This window comes from Pagrus pagrus (genome assembly GCF_965226575.1).
Source record: "Pagrus pagrus genome assembly, chromosome: 23".
In the NCBI taxonomy this organism is placed as follows: Eukaryota; Metazoa; Chordata; class Actinopteri; order Spariformes; family Sparidae; genus Pagrus; species Pagrus pagrus.
Genome location: NC_140205.1, coordinates 12,260,716 through 12,279,137, shown reverse-complemented (window position 1 = coordinate 12,279,137; position 18,422 = coordinate 12,260,716). Strand labels below are relative to the sequence as shown.

The following is an 18,422-nucleotide window of genomic DNA, read 5'->3' as shown; positions in this document are numbered from 1 at the left end:
AAAAGATGTGGAGATGGATGGGAGAAAAACAGAGGAACAGTGGTTCAGATAATTAATCGATTCAAAAGCCCTACTGTAGAAGGAAAAAAATTAGGAAAATATGCAAAAAGCCTCCTCAAGCATTTACACAACACAGACGCTGCATTGTGTGGTTTTGGCTTGTCTGTGCTCTGTGAAAGATTGCTTTCTGCGAAGGGCATAAGCTGCCCATTTATAGATGCATTCAATTGCTCTTGGGTCTGAAACGCGGGCACAGTGCACAATCTTTCAGTGCAATGCGTTGACAACAGATGCTCTTTGGGCGTCGGAGGAGTCGTGTCTGAGTGCTTTGAAGAGGAGAGAGATAAAAGGGGAAAGAAAATGGAGAAGATGAGACAGCAAGCTGGATTAAAGAGCCCACATCTGTCCATGCAAACTCAGCAATTGTCATCCCTGCCTCCAGTGTGTCTTTGAAAGCAACACTGAAGCAAAAACATTTTTTACAGAGCGCTGGAGAAGTTACTGCCTCTGTGATAGCAGCCTCCATAGTGGCATTTTTTACACACAGAGAGAGAACCAGATGTGAAAACTGGAGGAGCTGAGAGAAACTTGGAGGAGCTGAGACAAAGTTACCCACACTGAAAACAAAAGCAGATTGAGGTGCTGGGGGTTATTAGCGGCTTCTAAAATAACTCAGAGAACAAAAAAATCCTTGAATGCATGATTCAAATTAGAATACAATACAAAAGAGATGGTGCGGCATGTGCTGAAGACTACGCAAGAACACAAATACACTACAATCCAGCTCATCAAAATGCCAACCTAACACAACCTAACCTTAAACCACACTGGAGTAAAAAGCCCATGACAAGCCCAGAGCCTGCCCCTTGACCATTAATGAGATTCAAATGCCTCATTATAGGTTTAATAAAACAAACACAACTCTGCTTGCTCAGCCTGGTTATAACCAAAACATGAGACGTCAAACTTGTGCCCAATTTCACTGGACAGCAGAGAGCAAACTCTACAAATGTACCTTTTTATACAAGGTACTCCTCTGCCAGGGCAACAGTCTATGTGTTTTTGATATATCTGCCAGGAACATTATTTTTCGTCACACACGATAACCATCGAATAAGTAGAAAAGTCTCAGCTAACAGCACAAAAACATTGGTCCGTTTCACTCTAGTTTGGCTGCACATGAACACTTTCTAATGCAGGAAAAATAAAGTGATTCTTGGGTGTGTTTATTCCACCACTCATATGCAGTTGGATTCAAGTTGAACCTTTCTTTGTGTACACATTGGATGTTTTCACCCTTGTCTGTCCGTGGGTTGGTTGGTTGGTTGGTTGGTTGGTTTGTCAGCAGGATTACACAAAACTACTGAATGGATTTTCCACCCAACTTTGCTGGAGGATGGGTCTCAGCCCAGAATAGACCCTGTTAACTTCAGGTCCGGATCCGGATAAAGGGATAGATCAATATTTTTTTATAACTTTACATGGCGAGATAGGGTTTTATTCAACATTTTTGTTGAATGCATGGATCCTGATGAAAAAAATCACGTGTAGATGGTAATAATCAGACTAATCATGGTACTCCGTAGTCTGGGTGGACGCCAGCAGATACTTCTGTATCTCTTGCCAGAAGGTCGCAGGGTGAACAGACTGTGGCCGAGATTGGTGTTTTGGTGTCTTTAAGTATCCTTTGATTTCCGTCCAGACACCTCTCATCACTGTTATCACCAATGTTCAGTCGATTGGTACCAATGTCCTTGGCTGTGTTGTATGCTTCTTTGTCATCTGACTAAAAGGCAGCTTTGTTGGCTCTGGAAAGAGCCCTCACCATTTCATTCATCCAGGCTTTCTCGTGGGAAATGAACATTTGCCAGTCTGTGCACTCAAAATTGTCCTGGTGTAGCTTCATCTGTCCACACTTAAGCAGTTTTTATTGATGGTTTGACCCTTTTTTATCAGCTGGAAGTAAGTGAGCAGAAAAAAAGGAAATATGTTCTAAAGGACCAAAATGAGGCTGTGGGAGGGCTTTGTAGCTGCCAGGAATATTCATTTGATTAAAATCACCAGCTTCAATAAAAACTCCATCTGGTTGTTTTGTCATGTCACTGCTGATGGCCTCATACAACTCCTGGGGTGCATTTTGGGAATTTGCACATGTACAACGAACACACTGGGGAATTCTCTGGGCAGATACTCTGGTCGACATCTTAACGTTTAAAAACTCGACATCTGGTAAACATCCACTCTGACTGCATTTGAGCACCAAGCATCATTGACATAAACACAGAGTCCGCCACCCTTAACATTAGGCCAGTGTCTACATAATGTTTGCTGCGCCAGCATGTTTTTTCAATTTTTCCCAATGAGGAGAGAGTGTATGTGGCAGCACGCGGCCGCCTAGAGAAAAAAGGTTGCATCCAGTGTATTTTTTCAGAGTGCTCCGCCTTTTTGGTGAAGCCACTCCGAGTCACTCATGGCCATGTCTGCCATGACAGGAACTATCATTACAGAGACAGAAAAGCCCATTTGTGATCGCAGATTGTCCATAATGTTAGCGAATGTCAATCAAAAGGGACGTGGAGCGTTTATTTTCTGTCACTGCATAAACGCTTCCACCCAGCTATCCCAAGTTCGCTGCCAGCATTATGTGAGCCCGGCCCTTACCAGAATCTTTTGTTTTGGTTCTGAACACATCTGCCCATCCAGTGCAATAGCTTGATCCGGGATGTTGTGATGTAGCCAGGTCTCTGTGAAGATTTGGCCTTTGATTTCCTGTTGCTAATTGAACCTGAGTCTTATTTCATCCATTTTATTTCCTGTGACCGGATATTAGCCAGAAGAAGGCAGGGCAGAGGAATAGCATTAGCTCCAAGCTGGGTTAGCTTAGCTCTGATCCCTGCTGTCTTCCCTCCCTTCCCGTGGCAATCACATCACTTGCAAAGCCATTGGCAGAAAACGTCTCACGATCATCTGCACTGAAACCGAACCTCACGCTACATGTTCCGATGTTATGAGTGTATTTCTTTCATAAGTAATACGTGGTTCAGTAAAAAAACGCTCGCCTAGCATTTTATTGTAGTTGGTGCCACCGTGGCAAAGACAGCTGGATTGTTTTCCGTCACAATTCCGTCACAACACACGACAAAACGTGGCCAGATGGCCTTCACCAATGTACACTTTTTTTTAGGTCGTTTATGAAAGTAAATGAGGAGTCTTTGGGTTTCGACTGATGGATCGACAAAAAGAGGCAATCTGAAGTAGTCACTTTTGGCTCCGGAAGATCGCAATGAGCTTTTCTCAGACTAAACGATTATTCGACTGTTGAAATCAATCGCCACATTAATCAATAATGAAAATAATAATTTTGTTGCAGCCCTAATGTCGATCTAATCATGTGTAGAAGGTTAGATGCGCTTAAGGTTTCATTAAGTTAATGCTAACCTGGCATCACACAAGATAGACAGTCTCACCTTTGCTGCTGCAGTCCAACAGAGGTTTGGGGAACATGTAGGTGTGACACATGGACGTGGCCTCAGGCTTCACTTTGATTGGTGGAAGCCTGTCTCGCCCCCCACCTCCTTCCACTGGCCTCCTGTCCACCTGGTTGTCACCAGCACACAACAACTCCACTCTCAGCATCTTCAGCTTCTGGCCCCTCAGCGACTCGGGCTCCGCACACTTGCCATAGTTGCCCAGGTTGCGATTGCTGGGCACCTGCAGGGTCCTGATCAGGCTGTCCAATGGGCAGAGGCAGTCCCAGGGGTTGTCATAGAGACGGAGGTAGGTAAGGCGGGGCAGAGGGAGCAGGACCTCCTCGGTGGCGGTTCTCAGTCCGTTGTGCTGGAGGAGCAGGGTGGTGAGCTGGGAGAGGCCGCTGAACGCTCCGTCCTCCACCATGGAGATGTCGTTCTGCTGGAGGTCCAGGCTCTTCAGCTGGGTGAACTGGGAAAACATGTTGTCCCTCAAAACCTAAAGGGGGATAAGAAATGTTGGTTAGTTGATTTAATTCTTCCGTTTATCATTCATCAAGTCTCGCCACCACACTGAATTAATTTACTACTGAAAAACATTGTTCTAGCGGCCCATAAATGCATCATCACTATAAGCAACACCTTAACATTACACATAGTTAGATTGCAGATTTAAAAGTAGATATGGCAGGATATCAGTTTGACACTCAGATGAAGTTTTAATTAAAGTTTCAAATATTACATAATTGATCAGCTAAAGAAACAGCTAAAAATAAAACAAATTCCACTTTGTTCATTCTTTCCCTCTTCACTCATTCATTCATGAACCCGACTCTTTAAACTTTAAAGGGCGAAAGTAAAGCTTAATTATCGTCATTATTCAGAGATTCGATCAGGGTTTATAACTCATTCATCTTTTCATTACCTCGCTGGCAAACCATTTTGTTTTGTTCCTCTCAACACCTGCGACACACATCCTGTGCGCTCACTCTCCGACATGCAAAGACCTACACACACTAATGCATGTGCACACACACACACGTACACACACAGCAGAGAAATGTGTCTTTGATCTCCGCCCCAAATAAATGGTGCACAGATGCTTGTGGTATCAACAAGCTGGCTGGGTAGAGGAGTAGAGGCTCAGGGTAAGAGCTGTGAGACACTAGCTCACAGAAAATTGATGCATTCGTTACACAGAACATTCCCACAATCTGTTTATTCTGTATTATTATATTTGTGTCTTATAACTGGTCTTTTTGCAAGTGTAAATCAAGTGTACATACCTGAAACTTATTTCTCGCCAGCAGCAGGTGGTGAATATCTTTGGGCCAGTCCTGCATCACGGTGGTCAGTTGCCTATCCTGGCAGTCCAGGTACTTCTCTCCGGCCTCTATGTACTCCTTACACTCCTGCGTTTGACGTCTCGTCACCCCGGCCCTGCCTCTGCCCCGGACACGGCCCCCGGCTCTCCTCGCCGTGGCCCCTGACTGAGGACCTCTCCGGGGCTCGGCTGACCGCAGCAGCAGCAACAGGAGGAGGGTGGTGAGGAGACGCATGGTGGCAGAGGAGAGGAGGGGAGAGGAATGGGAGGCCTCTTGGTACTCAGGTCAACCTTGGAAGACTGTTTGCTGTTGGACACAGGAGGCCGGTCACAGCTGTGTGTAAGAAGAGAAAAACAGAAAGAAAGAGAAGGAGAGGTGAATTTTCAAAGGTCTTCAATGGGCAGTCCACACAAATTGATGCACAATTTAGCCATTTAGCTGACACTTAGCTGTTTTATAGGAGAGTAATCAGCCGTGACAGAAACCCTTGTTGGCTAATTCCACTCTAACTAATGATGACACACAAATTGTTTAGAGGTTCATTATTTGCTTCTCATTTGATGCTTTGAATGTTGATTGCATAGAATTATTGAGGTACTCCAAGGGGCATTTAACCTGCCAACAAAGTCCATTGGCTGCAGATCCACACTGCTGCTCATGTTCGATGGCCAACACTAATTGAACAATGCACTACACGAAGCCAAGTGAAATTCACCTTCAATTCATTTTCCTGAGGGATGCATGTGAATCACCACTCAGTATTTCTAAGAGTGAAACAACTGGTTGTTTTTCAGGAGATGTCGGAACAATTTACTACATGCATTTGTGACAATAGGACCAGGTAAGCCAGAACATGATCTTTTTTCCAGATCCTAACCAGGTGGTTTTTGTTGTCGCAACATAAAATTGAAAACTGAACCCAAAGAAATGTTAAGTTGCCAATTGGGTTGACAACAACATAGCAATAGTAAGTAGCACAAGAGTTAAAGTAACAACTAACACGACAAAATGTTAAAATTTCCAGCATTAAAGGGACATGTGCAATTGTGTTTAACCCTTTAATGGGACGTAAAACATCAACATTTACACATTTTCACACAACATGAACATAATAATACAACAAATGTATGTATTGGTCAGAACCCAAAATAATAAAGGCATAAAACATGAAAGGCAGCTTCGTAATAGTCGGAAAACAATCCGATTGAGGTGGAGAGGACAAAAGAGTGTTGTATTTCTTTAGAGTAAGATTAAAACATAAAAACATAAAACATTTTTATTCAGGACAAATTAGAGGGATTTGTCCTGGTGAAATTTTGCAGACACACGTAAGGCTTACATGGTAACAGTGCACATGCTGAAAGAATTAGCGGAGAGGAAGAGTGAGAGGAAAGTGGAGAGAGGAAACAGGAAAAGGGTTTGAAGGGAAAGAAAGAGACATTTGTTACGTGTTAACATGTTATGGGTTAAAATGTGGTCAGAGGAGTAAAGTGTGGTTTTCTTTCCGGGATACCCCATGAATGTTTTCTACCTTCAGCTAAACAGAGCCGCATGCTGTGTTCCCCAAGTATCCTTTAAAAAAAACCCTTTTCTTTCTACCTTCTTTTTGTGTGTGTCTTTATTTAACATTTCTGCTTATTCTGGTCTCTGACTATTGTTCACTTTTTCCATCCGGTTGCAGGATGTCTGTCCTTTCCACAAAAGTATCTGAAATTCATGTTGTCACATGTAAAATGTTACATTTAACATGCCCTGTATGTGCTTTTCATCTGAATTGAAACCAGCCCCGCTCATAATGTATGACCGTTCAAAAAGTGAAAGTGTTGTCTATTCTCCCATTGCTATAGTAAATGGGCTCTGTAACATTTTGTAGCAATTTACACGTATTAATCACTTTTTTATTGGCCATATGTGAGTAGATTGTAGCATGACGTTGCCTATACAATCCTGTGGAGAACTTGTTTAATGCTGCTGGACTGTGGATTTCTTTGTAGGGGACTTTCGGATTTTCTGCAACAGTCCAAAGGATGTTTCCCAATTTTCTATCTTTATGCCAAGTTAGCCGGCTGCTAGTTGTAGCTTCATATTTAACAGATTGATATGAGAGGGGTGTCTATCTCCTCATAATTTTAGCTTTAAAGCCACTGTCTGACTACTCCTTCCTCTTGTCTCCCTTTTTCTTGCTGCCTTGGCATTTTGCCATCTGTACTGCCAAACTGTGAAACCACCGTCTTAATAATAATGATTATTATAATTGTTTTGCCACATAGCCATTTGTTCTCAGCTCGCCTTCTATGTGAATATGTGTGCGTGTGTCGGTGTGAGTGCCCATTTTATGTGAAGAAAAAAACAAGGTGAGTCATGGGTCCCTTGTGTGATTGGAGACTAAAAAGGCAAGGCCCGCCAGTCTGCCAAGACACCGTACACGCTCATACCGACTGACATGTGCATGCTGACTCAGTCCAACTGTACAAAACTGCAGCCCCCATACAGTGTTCCAGTGGAACAAGCATGTCAATGCAGATGGTGTCGTTCCATTGTGAATAACAGACTGGGCATGTTAGCTGGCAGACAGAAAACAGCTGAGAATGTATCTGGGGACACACTTTCCAGTCCGCTGAGCGCTCTTCAACTGTTCAACTGTCCAACTATCAATCGCCTCAAATGAAGCGAGCATTAAAGGTTGATTTCCTTCTCTGCAGCCGTCGCATGCAATAATACACTTCTAATGAGCTATTGCTGAGTGTGTGTGTGTGTGTGTGTGTGTGTGTGTGTGCGTGTGTGTGTCCTTATATATAAGCCCTTGTAGATTTGTATGTGTGTGTGCGCAAGTACTGTACGTCAACTGCAAGCACATGTTCTTGTGTCTGTGTTGCTTGATTGTGCAGCTGATGAGAGACATGTTTCAGCACAAGGCGAGACGTGCGCCAGTCCAAACACCAGACCAGACGACACTGAGGTGGAAAGCTTGGAGAGGGGTCTTGAGCAGGCACAGACACTTCCTCTCTCTGTTTTCAGGTTAAGTCATTTGGTCTGGTACATGTGGTTTGTATACAGCTACAGCACTGTGATCTGTGAGCAACATATTGCAAGAATTAAAGGTTATGTTCTGAGTAAACACACTCTCCAGTACAGAGTAGCCACATCCTCCAAAATGCACATGATTTAGATATTGGGAATGTCCCAGTAACAAATGAATGGAAAAACCAACAGTGTTCACCGTCTGGCCATCGCAAACCTCCACAACAGCTTCACTTCTCTTCAGCATTGATTCTCCAAGTTTCTTGAACTCTATTAGAGGGATGAACATTATTCTTCCAAAATATACTACATCTATGTATCTATTTCTACTTAAAGAGACAATATATAAGACATTTTGGTTTAAAACATCCAAAAATGAACAGAAATTATCAACAGAATGTGAAGAAACAACAGATTTGATGTTGTGTAAAATACATGCATGTATTGTGTTGCAGAAATGTCTACTGATGTTAGCATTACTAACCAGCTCCTGTCTCATGATACCACTCCAAGCTTCCAGTCTGGATCACTAGCTGCATGGCTAACTGAGCTAACTAGCTAACTGCAGATACAGTTATCTGCAGCTGCAAATCATTATGTTTTTCCTTTCAGGTTTTTCTTTGTCACCTCTCTTTAAGATTTTAAGAAGTTAATAAAGCACGTAACCATTGTACTTTATTTAAAAAATCAAAGTGCTGCAATGATAAAGGCTTGTATGTTTTACATTTCATTGCATTGTATTTTACACTGTTCCTTCACATTTGACGCTCAATACATGAAAGAAGAGAACTTCATGTTTGAAAAAACACAATGAAATTATTCACTTTTATTGCAAAAATAAAAATAAAAACCTTTATTTCCCTTTATAGTCAATGAACAATCTCCAAACCAATTGGCCCAGTAATGCTCAGATCTTTTCCACTTCACAGCTGTTCAGGAAGAACAGTCCAGCCCTTCTTAGAAAACTATAGTTACACTCAGCCTGCAATATCCAAGACACATTCCAGCTGGGACCATAACAAACCCACTCAAGCCAAACCGGTCCCTGTGGCTCAACCCATGCCCATACCAGCCCAAATTAGCCCTTCTAGTCTAGAATTATTTCCCACTCCAGTTCCGTCTGGTCAGTCTGTGCTTACCCAAGTCTCAAATAAAACCTGTTTTTTAAACATCAAGCACAAAGCATTCAGGGTTTCAGTCAGTTACTTCCCCAAGGATATTGCTCTAAATCTCACGCAGACTCTTATTTGCGGCTCTTGTCATCTGCACTGAACCAGAATGAAGTTTGGTGTGGATGTGAAATGTGGTAACAACATGTTTTGCATTTTGGACCATGGCAAAATAAGCCTGCGAGGACAGTCTCAGGCTTTGAAAAATAGGGGTTTTGCCATATGCGTGCAACTTCTGGAAACTTTGATGAGGGTGGCATAACAATTCAACATGTTAGGAAACCTCTGGTACAATGGATCATACTCAATTATCTTTAATTGTACAAGGTTGTGATAATCAAATTGCTCTATTTCATGTTAGTTGTTTTTAGCCATTTTAATGTGATGGCTTCAGGGATAATGGCAGCCTGGCCAAAGTCTTTCCAGTCTATTCTTATTAAATTTTGTCTGTTTCGTGTAGACTCAATGATTGCGCAAAGTCATGAAACATTTTAAGTGTTTTTTATTTTACAGTGTTGACTCTCTCTCCATTCATTTAGATACAGTAGGGGCCTAATTTTGTTAGCCCAAAATAACTGGGGGATGTTGCCAAGATGGCTGCCGAGTGGCAAGACTTGACTGCAAGGACATTGACAATACCAATGAAACGAATAAGACTCCCATCAGCCCCAACTGTACTATGCTTAACTAAGATGGTGGACACGGTAGACATTATACATGCTTGACATTTAGCTTTGTCATTGTGAGACAAACGTTAGTTTTTGGCTTAAAGTTATGTGGTGCCCAGGACTACAGCCACACAGAGCTGTTAACATTGGTATACAGCGTAGCCTAGCCTGTGCCCATAGCACTGAGAATGGGGTTTCTAGGTCAAATCGGGATTCTTACGGTTGCTTTTTGTTGTGGACAGTAGCCTGGCTGCTAGCAGTAGGCATGTTGGTAATGCTGTCTTTGTAACAGCGGCGCCAGCAATAAAACCACAGGGAAATGCTTGGAGGGGGGAATTTGAAAAGTGGTCTGTTTCCGCTTTAACATGTTCACTAACCTAGTTTCATCATTTAAAACGTGTGCGCTAACCTTACGTATTTCTAAAACTTTGCATGTGGGACAAGGAATCATTTGACAAATGTTCTGATTGTCTGAAATCCAAATGAAATCGACCCTCAGACTGAAAAAGGGAATTACTTCTCCTTTTCAAAGACATGATCTCATTAATCGTAGATAATCCTTCAGCACTTTATGTAGTGACAGTTTTATCAGTTTGTTCACAGTTTAGTAAAGGTCCTACATGCTAACAAGAGTGCAGTTTAAAGGCCTCAGGGTCAGTCTGTTAAGAGTATATTAGGGTTTTATATTGGGTGCTGATTGTGACACATTTTATTTTTTGCGAACTTTCCTGGCTAGGTTTTCAATACTTTCACATTAGGTGGATTTTACAGGGAAACCACAATCAGACTGCCACTGCCAATAAAGCCTTCAGATATATGTAACAGTAAGAGAGGGATTATGTCATCACTTCTGATCGAGATTCAGCGAACAGCGTGCGCTGGGCAAATATTTGCTGTATCATTGTGTATGAAACTGCTAAGCAAATGGAAAAATCGTTATTTGGTTTGCATTAAATCTTTCGAATGGCTTTTCATACCAAAACAGTTTATTGAGTCAGACTTTTTGACAAGCGAGGCACAGCAAGTGCTCAGCACAAGCGTGCTCTCAATCAAAACAAACCACTGAATGCTAATGCTTAAATCTGCGGTGTTTCTCTGGAATTTTGTGCCGGGGAACAGCGTGCAGGGAGTGTGAGATAGAAACTCATCCCAGCTGAATATCATGCGTCTTCGTGCTGGATCAGATCTAACTTGCCTTTATCTAAAAACTAAAACAACTCTTTCTTTTCTTATAGTGCTAACACTCGTCACTCAATGTCTGGCAATAAAAATAAGAGCGTGTACAGTAGCACACCACATACATTCATTCATACACACAATTCAGGGTAGCGCTGCATAATGAAATGGAAGATATCGTTTAACCAGATGGTTTGGCAGTGGTGACATTGGCCAGGGTGAGAGGAAGTACATCACTCGGCCAAAGAATCAAAAGTCAAAGTTCAAATGTGTGTGAATGAAGCAGAGGAAACCTCCACATGGCACACACACACACACACACACACACACACACACACACACACACACATATAAAACAGTATATTATAATAGTGCAGACACAAAGAGAGACAGCAACCAATACAGGGACAGTGAACTGAGGAGAAAAACACAGACACCAACACACAGAAGAGAGAGTGTGTGTCTGTGTATGTTTTTTTAACTATCCGTGGGCTCAAACGGGTCATTTGGTCTCATCAGACCGGAGGAAACACAGACAGGTTGGGCTCTAACATCATCACAACCCACCTACATCAGGAGGAGGCGGTGAGAGTAAGAGAAATACAGATGGAGGCGGCACACATGTTTGAAAAACACTTTCAAACAATGTTTCACGCTGAAAAGAAACCCAAGGGAGAAAGTAAAAGACAGAAGGGAAGTTAGACGGACAAGATTAATGTCAAGCTCAACTTGAAGGGGATTTAAAATATCATGATGTCAGCTAAAGGGAAATTTTCCCTGGAAGGGGTAGAAGGATTTGTTTAGTTTCAGGTGATACCGCTGTGCTTCTGGTAAGCCAGGAACGCACAAGGAGGTTTTTCAAACCCTAAGCAACTGGGGAAAGAGCCAGCAGCTCACAATAACAATACAATGGACATTCCCAGATTACATCTGTGGGTCAAAAAACAGGATCCCTTTCAGATTGGTCACAAAAATCAAACACCAAAAAACACAGACTGCCGGGATGTAACAGAATCATCTAACTGCGCTGTTCACAGAGCATTTAAACATCTTTCAGGGTCAAGGGGTTTCATTAGTCGTGAGGAAATGAAAGTTTGTAACTTCCTCATGCTACATCAACATAGAACATATGTACAGTTATTTATATACTGTGTATTTAAACATACAGTATATACATAAACACGTATATACCTCGTTTTTTAAATTTACCTCTGGGTGAATGTAAACAGCGGCAACATAATGGTGATGATAATATGGTCGGCATCTTTACATTAAAAGGTAAACACTGTCCATCAACTCTGACGTTTGAGCACCAAGCACCAATGATGTAAACACAGAGTCCACATTTCCGTGTCTCATGCAAAAGCTTGACTCAGGGTGTTGGCACAACAGTCTCTAATTGTTCTTAGCCTGACTTTCCTCCCTGGGGTGTTCCAGCTGGTCAGGCTGGATGGTCAAAATGCCATGGGCAGTGTTTGTCTCAAAGTCTGCTGCTCTTAATCCAAAACCTGCGCTTTCCTCTTTCTTCTTTCCAGCTCATTGTTTTGGCTTTACCGCCCGGAACTTTACTTTTATGGTTCACTCTCACCACATCTTGTTCCCAGCAGCAGCAGGCAGCTGTTTTTAAGTGGAAATGCCCTGAAAAACTGAGTGCACAGTCCCTGCCTAGCACAGAAGAGCAGACAGACACAATTAGTAACTAGCTGGCGAAGCATTTAAGCAGCTAAAGAGCCAGATATCGTTCTCTGGAATTGGTGGAGACCAAAACAGAGCTAAAAGGAGAGTTATTATTGGACTTACATTGACCAAATTATCAGAAATGTTGCTTTTGTTGTTGTTTTGTTGTTTGCCCCAGTGCTAGCGGTGTAAACACAAACACTCCCCCATCTCTTGAAACTCCCAGTCCAGAATGCTAGCAGCACAGCGAACTAGCTAACAACAGCAACGGTTAACAGCAGTTACTCTGGTAATTTGTTGCCCCCCTATTTGAGGATGAATTCAACAATTGGCTAATTCCTACATAATGCACCTTTAATGTTACATGTGTAAATGACAGTTCGCAAGCTCAACCAGGCAGAGTAATAGGCAAATGATACATAAAACTACAAAAAGTCTTCTCCATGTTGCATCTTTAAAAACATAATGTAACAGCCTTTCACCCATAAATCCTTGAGGCTGCACATTCTTTACCTGCAGTGACTGCCTGTAGAGGCTCCCCACGCTCCAATAATATTGGACAGGCCACTGGGGATGGAAAGAGTTCAGACCTCCAGAGGAAACAGTTCAGAAACACAAGGGCCTCTGTGTTACAGAGAGAAAGCGTGAACAACCAGGAGAGGCTGTAAAAACAAGAATTAGCCGCAGAAAAATGCAGAAAATTCAGCTTCCATCCACATAATATGTATTGGTTCTATATGTTGGCAGGGAGGCAGGAACAGGAGGAAAGTCAGTCGGTCAGTCAAGCAGTTCATTACATAAAAACAGTGAGTTCAAGAGCGAGAACATAGAGTAAGCATAAAGGTGAGGTTTTTTTCGCTCTGCAAGCCAACCTCCCAGTAGGCTGACCTTACTTTGTTTCCTTTAGGCTTGATTTCCTTTATGTGTGGAGCATACAGTATGTGTGTGCCTGGTCTGTATATCGTTATAATAGAGCCACAATCTAGCTTGAACAAAGAGGGATGCAAGGAAAGAATGAGAACACAAACCATGAGAATTTAAAGAGAAGAGGAGGAAAAACGTCTAACCTCAAAACCCTAAAACCAGAGGACGAGGCAGTGACACAGACAGACATATACTGTGTATGTAGTGAGAGCAAGCAAGCGAGAGAGAACCCTCACCCATCCCTGAGAGCCTAATTGAAACCAGACATTTCTGCAGAGGAGCACAGGCAAGTTTAGAGACAGAAAACGTCTGGTTTTTCATGGGTCAGAGCGACACTCAGGGGGAAACCCCCCACGGTGCTCCCATGTTCAGAAAGAAATGCAGAGAAAGTTCCATCTAGGGTGCCCTTTCAGTAGAGAAATGTGATAAATTGCCTCTCGGGTGCCCTTCCAGTGAAAAAAAAAATCATAAAGTGATTCTTGTTTGCACCTGTGGTAGATAAACAAGATAAAGTGCCCTCCAGGTGAAATGTAACATGACTCTTCACAATGGTTTCCCACCACATACAGCTGGCGGCCTTTATTTTTTTTTTTTTCGCTCCTGCCCCTCAGACATCCTGAGTCCACAGCTGCAAAGCCAAATTTGTTCCTTTGTGTGTGTTCCTTATATTCCTGAGAAATCAGTTTTCTCCCATTCTCTGGAGTCCACAAGAATAGCAACTACAATCCTAGAAAGAGGTCAGTCCCATGAGTCCATGCACTCCTGTGTGAGCGTGCGCGCGCGTGTGTGTGTGTGTGTGTGTTTGTGTGTGTGTGTTTGTGTCAACCAGCCGGCTCTCAGCTGACGTTATGCAGGCATCAGAGTGGTCTCCCCCCAGTTTCTTGGCTGTGTTTGATAATGTTCAAAAACTGCAAACTATGAAACCCTCAGCTCCATCATACAAAGCCAAACAGGGGATTACTGTAAAGTTGAAATGTGCCAGGTTTAGTTAAGAAAGAGATTCATTTATCTGTTATTTCATAATCAAACGTGTTCTCAGCTTAATTTTCATTCTTTTCTCAAGAAAATCTTGTGTATGCGAACGGCTTCATTAGAACGGGGGAGTTAACTGTCATGAGATGTTTAACAGAGCGCGCACACACACACACACACACACACACACACACACACAGAATCTCTTCCCCACCGACCGGCTATGTTGATCGCTTTGTTTTGCCGCCAGAAGCATCTGCACCTTAAACACACACATGCCACAGACGCATCACACACACTTACTCTTCTCCTACTACAACGTGTTCCATTTAGTCTTAACTGCAACAAGCTGAAACAGCAGAAATTGAAGAAACAGGGACTCGCTCACGCTTACTCTGTAATCAGGGTAAACTTGCAAGTTAAGCTTTTTCTCTTCCCCCTTTTTTGCGGGCGCAGGATTCCAGAGTGAAACCACACATCGCAAAGCTTTGCGCTGCATGGGACTGGAATTTCACTGAAAGTTACACAGCAGCATGTGCAGATGTACATAAAGCTGCACTCACACGCACATACAGTAGATGCTTATGCTCACTTTCAGTTTCATCATTTTATTTTGGGTGACTACTAGAATAGGTTTACATGCTTTAATGCTCAAAAAACACATCAGTTTTCTTATACCATCCAGTGCAGCACTATATTCCCCTTCTGTCTGTTTTAGCTCCTGTCTCTTCAAGTCCCACCTACTGAATGCCCAGTCTGCTCTGATTGGCCGGCTCACACATGCCTGAGCCAGCAGGTCGAGCTCTGTCATGTTTTTAAACAGTTATGCAAATGTGTGACATGGTGACGTAGTGTGACGTCAAGAAGTGTGATGTGGGAGAGAGGAGCTCCTGTTGGCGCACTTTCAAGACCTTTTACTTGGAGAAGAACCTTTATCAACACTGAAGGAAAGAAAAAACAAAAAAAGCATAATAAGTCTCCTTTTAAAAACTGCACTCAGCTCTGGCTTCCTCTTAAGCATTTTGTAATCGTACCCCTTAAATTCTGGAGAAAAGAGTTCGTCTAACAAATCTCCTGGATCACAGCACCAAAGTCTCACAAACCCCTTGTACTTTTTGGCTATGGAATCACTGAGCATGAGTCATTTGATGGGGATGACTATCTAGAGTTCCCTACAGTACAGTACAAAGAGGGTCCAAGTGGATGAATTAACCCCTCACTCTGACAAAAGTGGTGCTTAGCTCTGTCAGTGCGTTTAACTTATGGTGCATGGGACCACCAGCCAGTTACATAACAAAAGGAGCAAGTAAGCATCTAAAACTGGCGACTTAACGTTTCTTCGCTGCATGATTTATGCCGTTGAGAGGAAATCAACATCAACGCCAGGGTGCAATGACCCAAACTGAAGAGCTTACTTCAGCGATTATTCAAACACTGACCTTGACCAAGATCCAACTGGAATGGATGTTAAAAAAAAAGAAGTTAAATCCAACCCAGCAGCAAAATTTAACGGATCCATACAATGTTGCATGTTAGCAACCGGCTCGTCCATTCGTATCTTCACTTTAGCAATTTCTTTATCGCATGGTAAGTTCTCAACATGGCCAAGTAGAATTCACTCTTTGTCTGTGCAGACGCTATCAGTGCATGCCTGTGCAGCCTGAGAAACAAAGAGGGGGGTCACGTTTCTATTCAAACCTCCACAAAAGATTCAAAAGAGGCAGGAATATTCCTTCAGTGGATTTTATTACATATTCTGCAACCACCTAACCATTTCACATGAAGATTAAAACAATATGCTGTGCTCTCTTCTAAGTCTTCAGGGAGCCAGATTTTATCACCAAGAATTAAACTGAGGTTTGAACAATACTTGCCAAAAAATCTACTTGCATGATCAGCATTGTATTAGGAAGGATTTGGGGATTTGCTGTCAGCTGAATAATCTTTTGTAAGCAGACAGATCTGATGCACTAAAAAAAGTTAAATATGAAGGTTTTTAGTCCTACCTGTGCAGCCAGAGAATCTGGCTCGGTCTCGTCCACTAGGACCTGCTGATCTCCGGTTGGTCCCGTGTCCCCGGCTCCTAATCCTGTCATGAGCGCTGCGTCTGAGCCAAGAAAATCTGCCTGGCTGCCTATAAACTTCGAGCCTCAGAGTGAGGGACGAACGACTGGCTGCTTCTCCAATCTCTTGTACTCTCTCCCTCTCTCTCTCTCCCTCTCTCTCTCTCTCTGGCTGCCTATGCTGAGTGATTGACTACTGCCTTATGCAAGCTGCCTCTCTCTCTCACTCCTTTGCTTTTTCACCCACTCAGCTGGATCGCACTGAAAACGTTGGAGGGAGAGAGACTTTGAGCGAAGTAAATTCTCAAAGGAGCCACAAGCCTGTGTCTGGTTTAGCATTACACACACACACACACACGTGTAGGAGGGCTGCAACCCTGCACTGGTCCCCACTGTTAAACCAATGAACCTCTTCCATGATATGCTGCTAAGTAGCCTGACGGACTGGGAGGAATTGAGAGTTTGGGCATCTTGGCGGCACAGAGACAAACTCACCTACCACCACACACACACCCTAGTGTGTGTGTGTGTGTGTGTGCGTGTCTGACTGGGTGTTTGTGGTGTCAGGCCCCGGTCAGATGTCTTTGAAATGAAAATCTTAGCAGGTTTGTTCCAAAATAACCTTGATCCGCTTCCAACATCTGCCTTTGATTGCCGTTTCAGTGGAAGATCTCTCCTTTTCTATTAAGACTTGAACCATGTTACCGCTCATGTTGCAGGCAACACCTGTGGTTTCACAAGGTTTTGTGCCTCCCATCATGTGGACGGTATCACTTTACATGTCGTGCAAGTTTGTCAGGTTGAATCAACCCCTGTGTTTTATTCTGTCCGGTCACTTTTAAGCCCTGCTAGCTGTGCGGCTTTGATGAAAGCGATGTCAGCCCACCACTTTGGTACAGACTGAAATATCTAATAGATTTTATGCGAGGGATTTTGTACAAGCATTCATGGTTCCCAGATGCTTTTTCATTGCTTCCATTGGTCTAGACTCTGTGAAGACGCCATCACCCATCCACACCAGAAATCCTCAGATTGCAGCTGTTTGATTGACAGCTCATTTGAGCAGAAAGACTCTTCTAAGCCCGCCCTAGAGCCTACAACAGCTAATGACCGATTGCGTAGACAACTGACCCACTCTCTCTTCTTTCTCCTCTCTCCTGAGCCACTAACACACCAGCCTCCAGATGACTGATGCATCATGTAGCAAATGAAATTTCGAATCCAGCAGCTCTAAACTTGGAAATTATGCAAGTTTGTTTTTTGTTTGTTTTTCTACTTTAGCACTTATTTTTGACTATTTCATATACATAAAGTTAGTGTTAATAAGGAAATAAGGAACTATTAAGGGTTTTTGCCCCTGTTCTCTCAAGGCAGGGGTTTTTGAGGTCAGAATTCATGCTGCTGCTTGCAGAGCGTTATGGAAGACAATACAGAGAACAACAGTCCGTGGAGTCATGCTGAAATAAACTCTCTCCTCTGTGACTTGATGGGGTGATTGTTTGTAGAGCGAACCGGCTCTCCATTTCTTATGCTTATGCGCGTTGGAAAGCCACATCATCAGCGTACGTAGTGACTGATACCTACGTCATTGCCAGCCAGGTCAATAGATAATAGTAAAGCTGAACCTGCAATGCTGTAACACAAGACTTCAGACAGATTAATGCTATACTGTTTGGCGCTGTTTGATTTCTTTGACTTTTCTCTGCTGAATCATGTTTGAGCTCCTGGTGTCTTCAGAGGCAAATTCTGTGTAATTGTTTTGCATTGCAGTATGTGCGTATATTTACTCATGAAGGAGTGAAGATTCCCACAATGGCTGGAAACTCTCTACCACTTGTTGCTGACATGAACCAGTTGGTCTCTCGGACACTAAACAGCTCCCACAGGAATGGTTTCATCATGGGCATTCTGTGTAATTTTATGGTGCCAGAGGACAGTAATCCTTGCTAATCAACACGCT

General features: G+C 42.9%; 1 protein-coding gene across 1 annotated transcript in view; it reads right to left on the bottom strand.

The window, feature by feature from the left end:
• lrrc17 (leucine rich repeat containing 17) overlaps positions 1–16,683 on the bottom strand; it is a 28,297-nt gene extending 11,614 nt beyond the window's left edge. The window contains exons 1-3 of the mRNA XM_084345433.1: positions 16,406–16,683; positions 4,754–5,125; positions 3,468–3,966 (exon numbers count right to left, since the gene is read on the bottom strand). Of these exons, the coding sequence (XP_084201559.1) occupies positions 3,468–3,966; positions 4,754–5,026 (772 nt within the window). The 5' untranslated portion in view covers positions 5,027–5,125; positions 16,406–16,683. The remainder of the gene's footprint in view (positions 1–3,467; positions 3,967–4,753; positions 5,126–16,405) is intronic.
• Between the last annotated feature and the right edge of the window lie 1,739 nt (positions 16,684–18,422).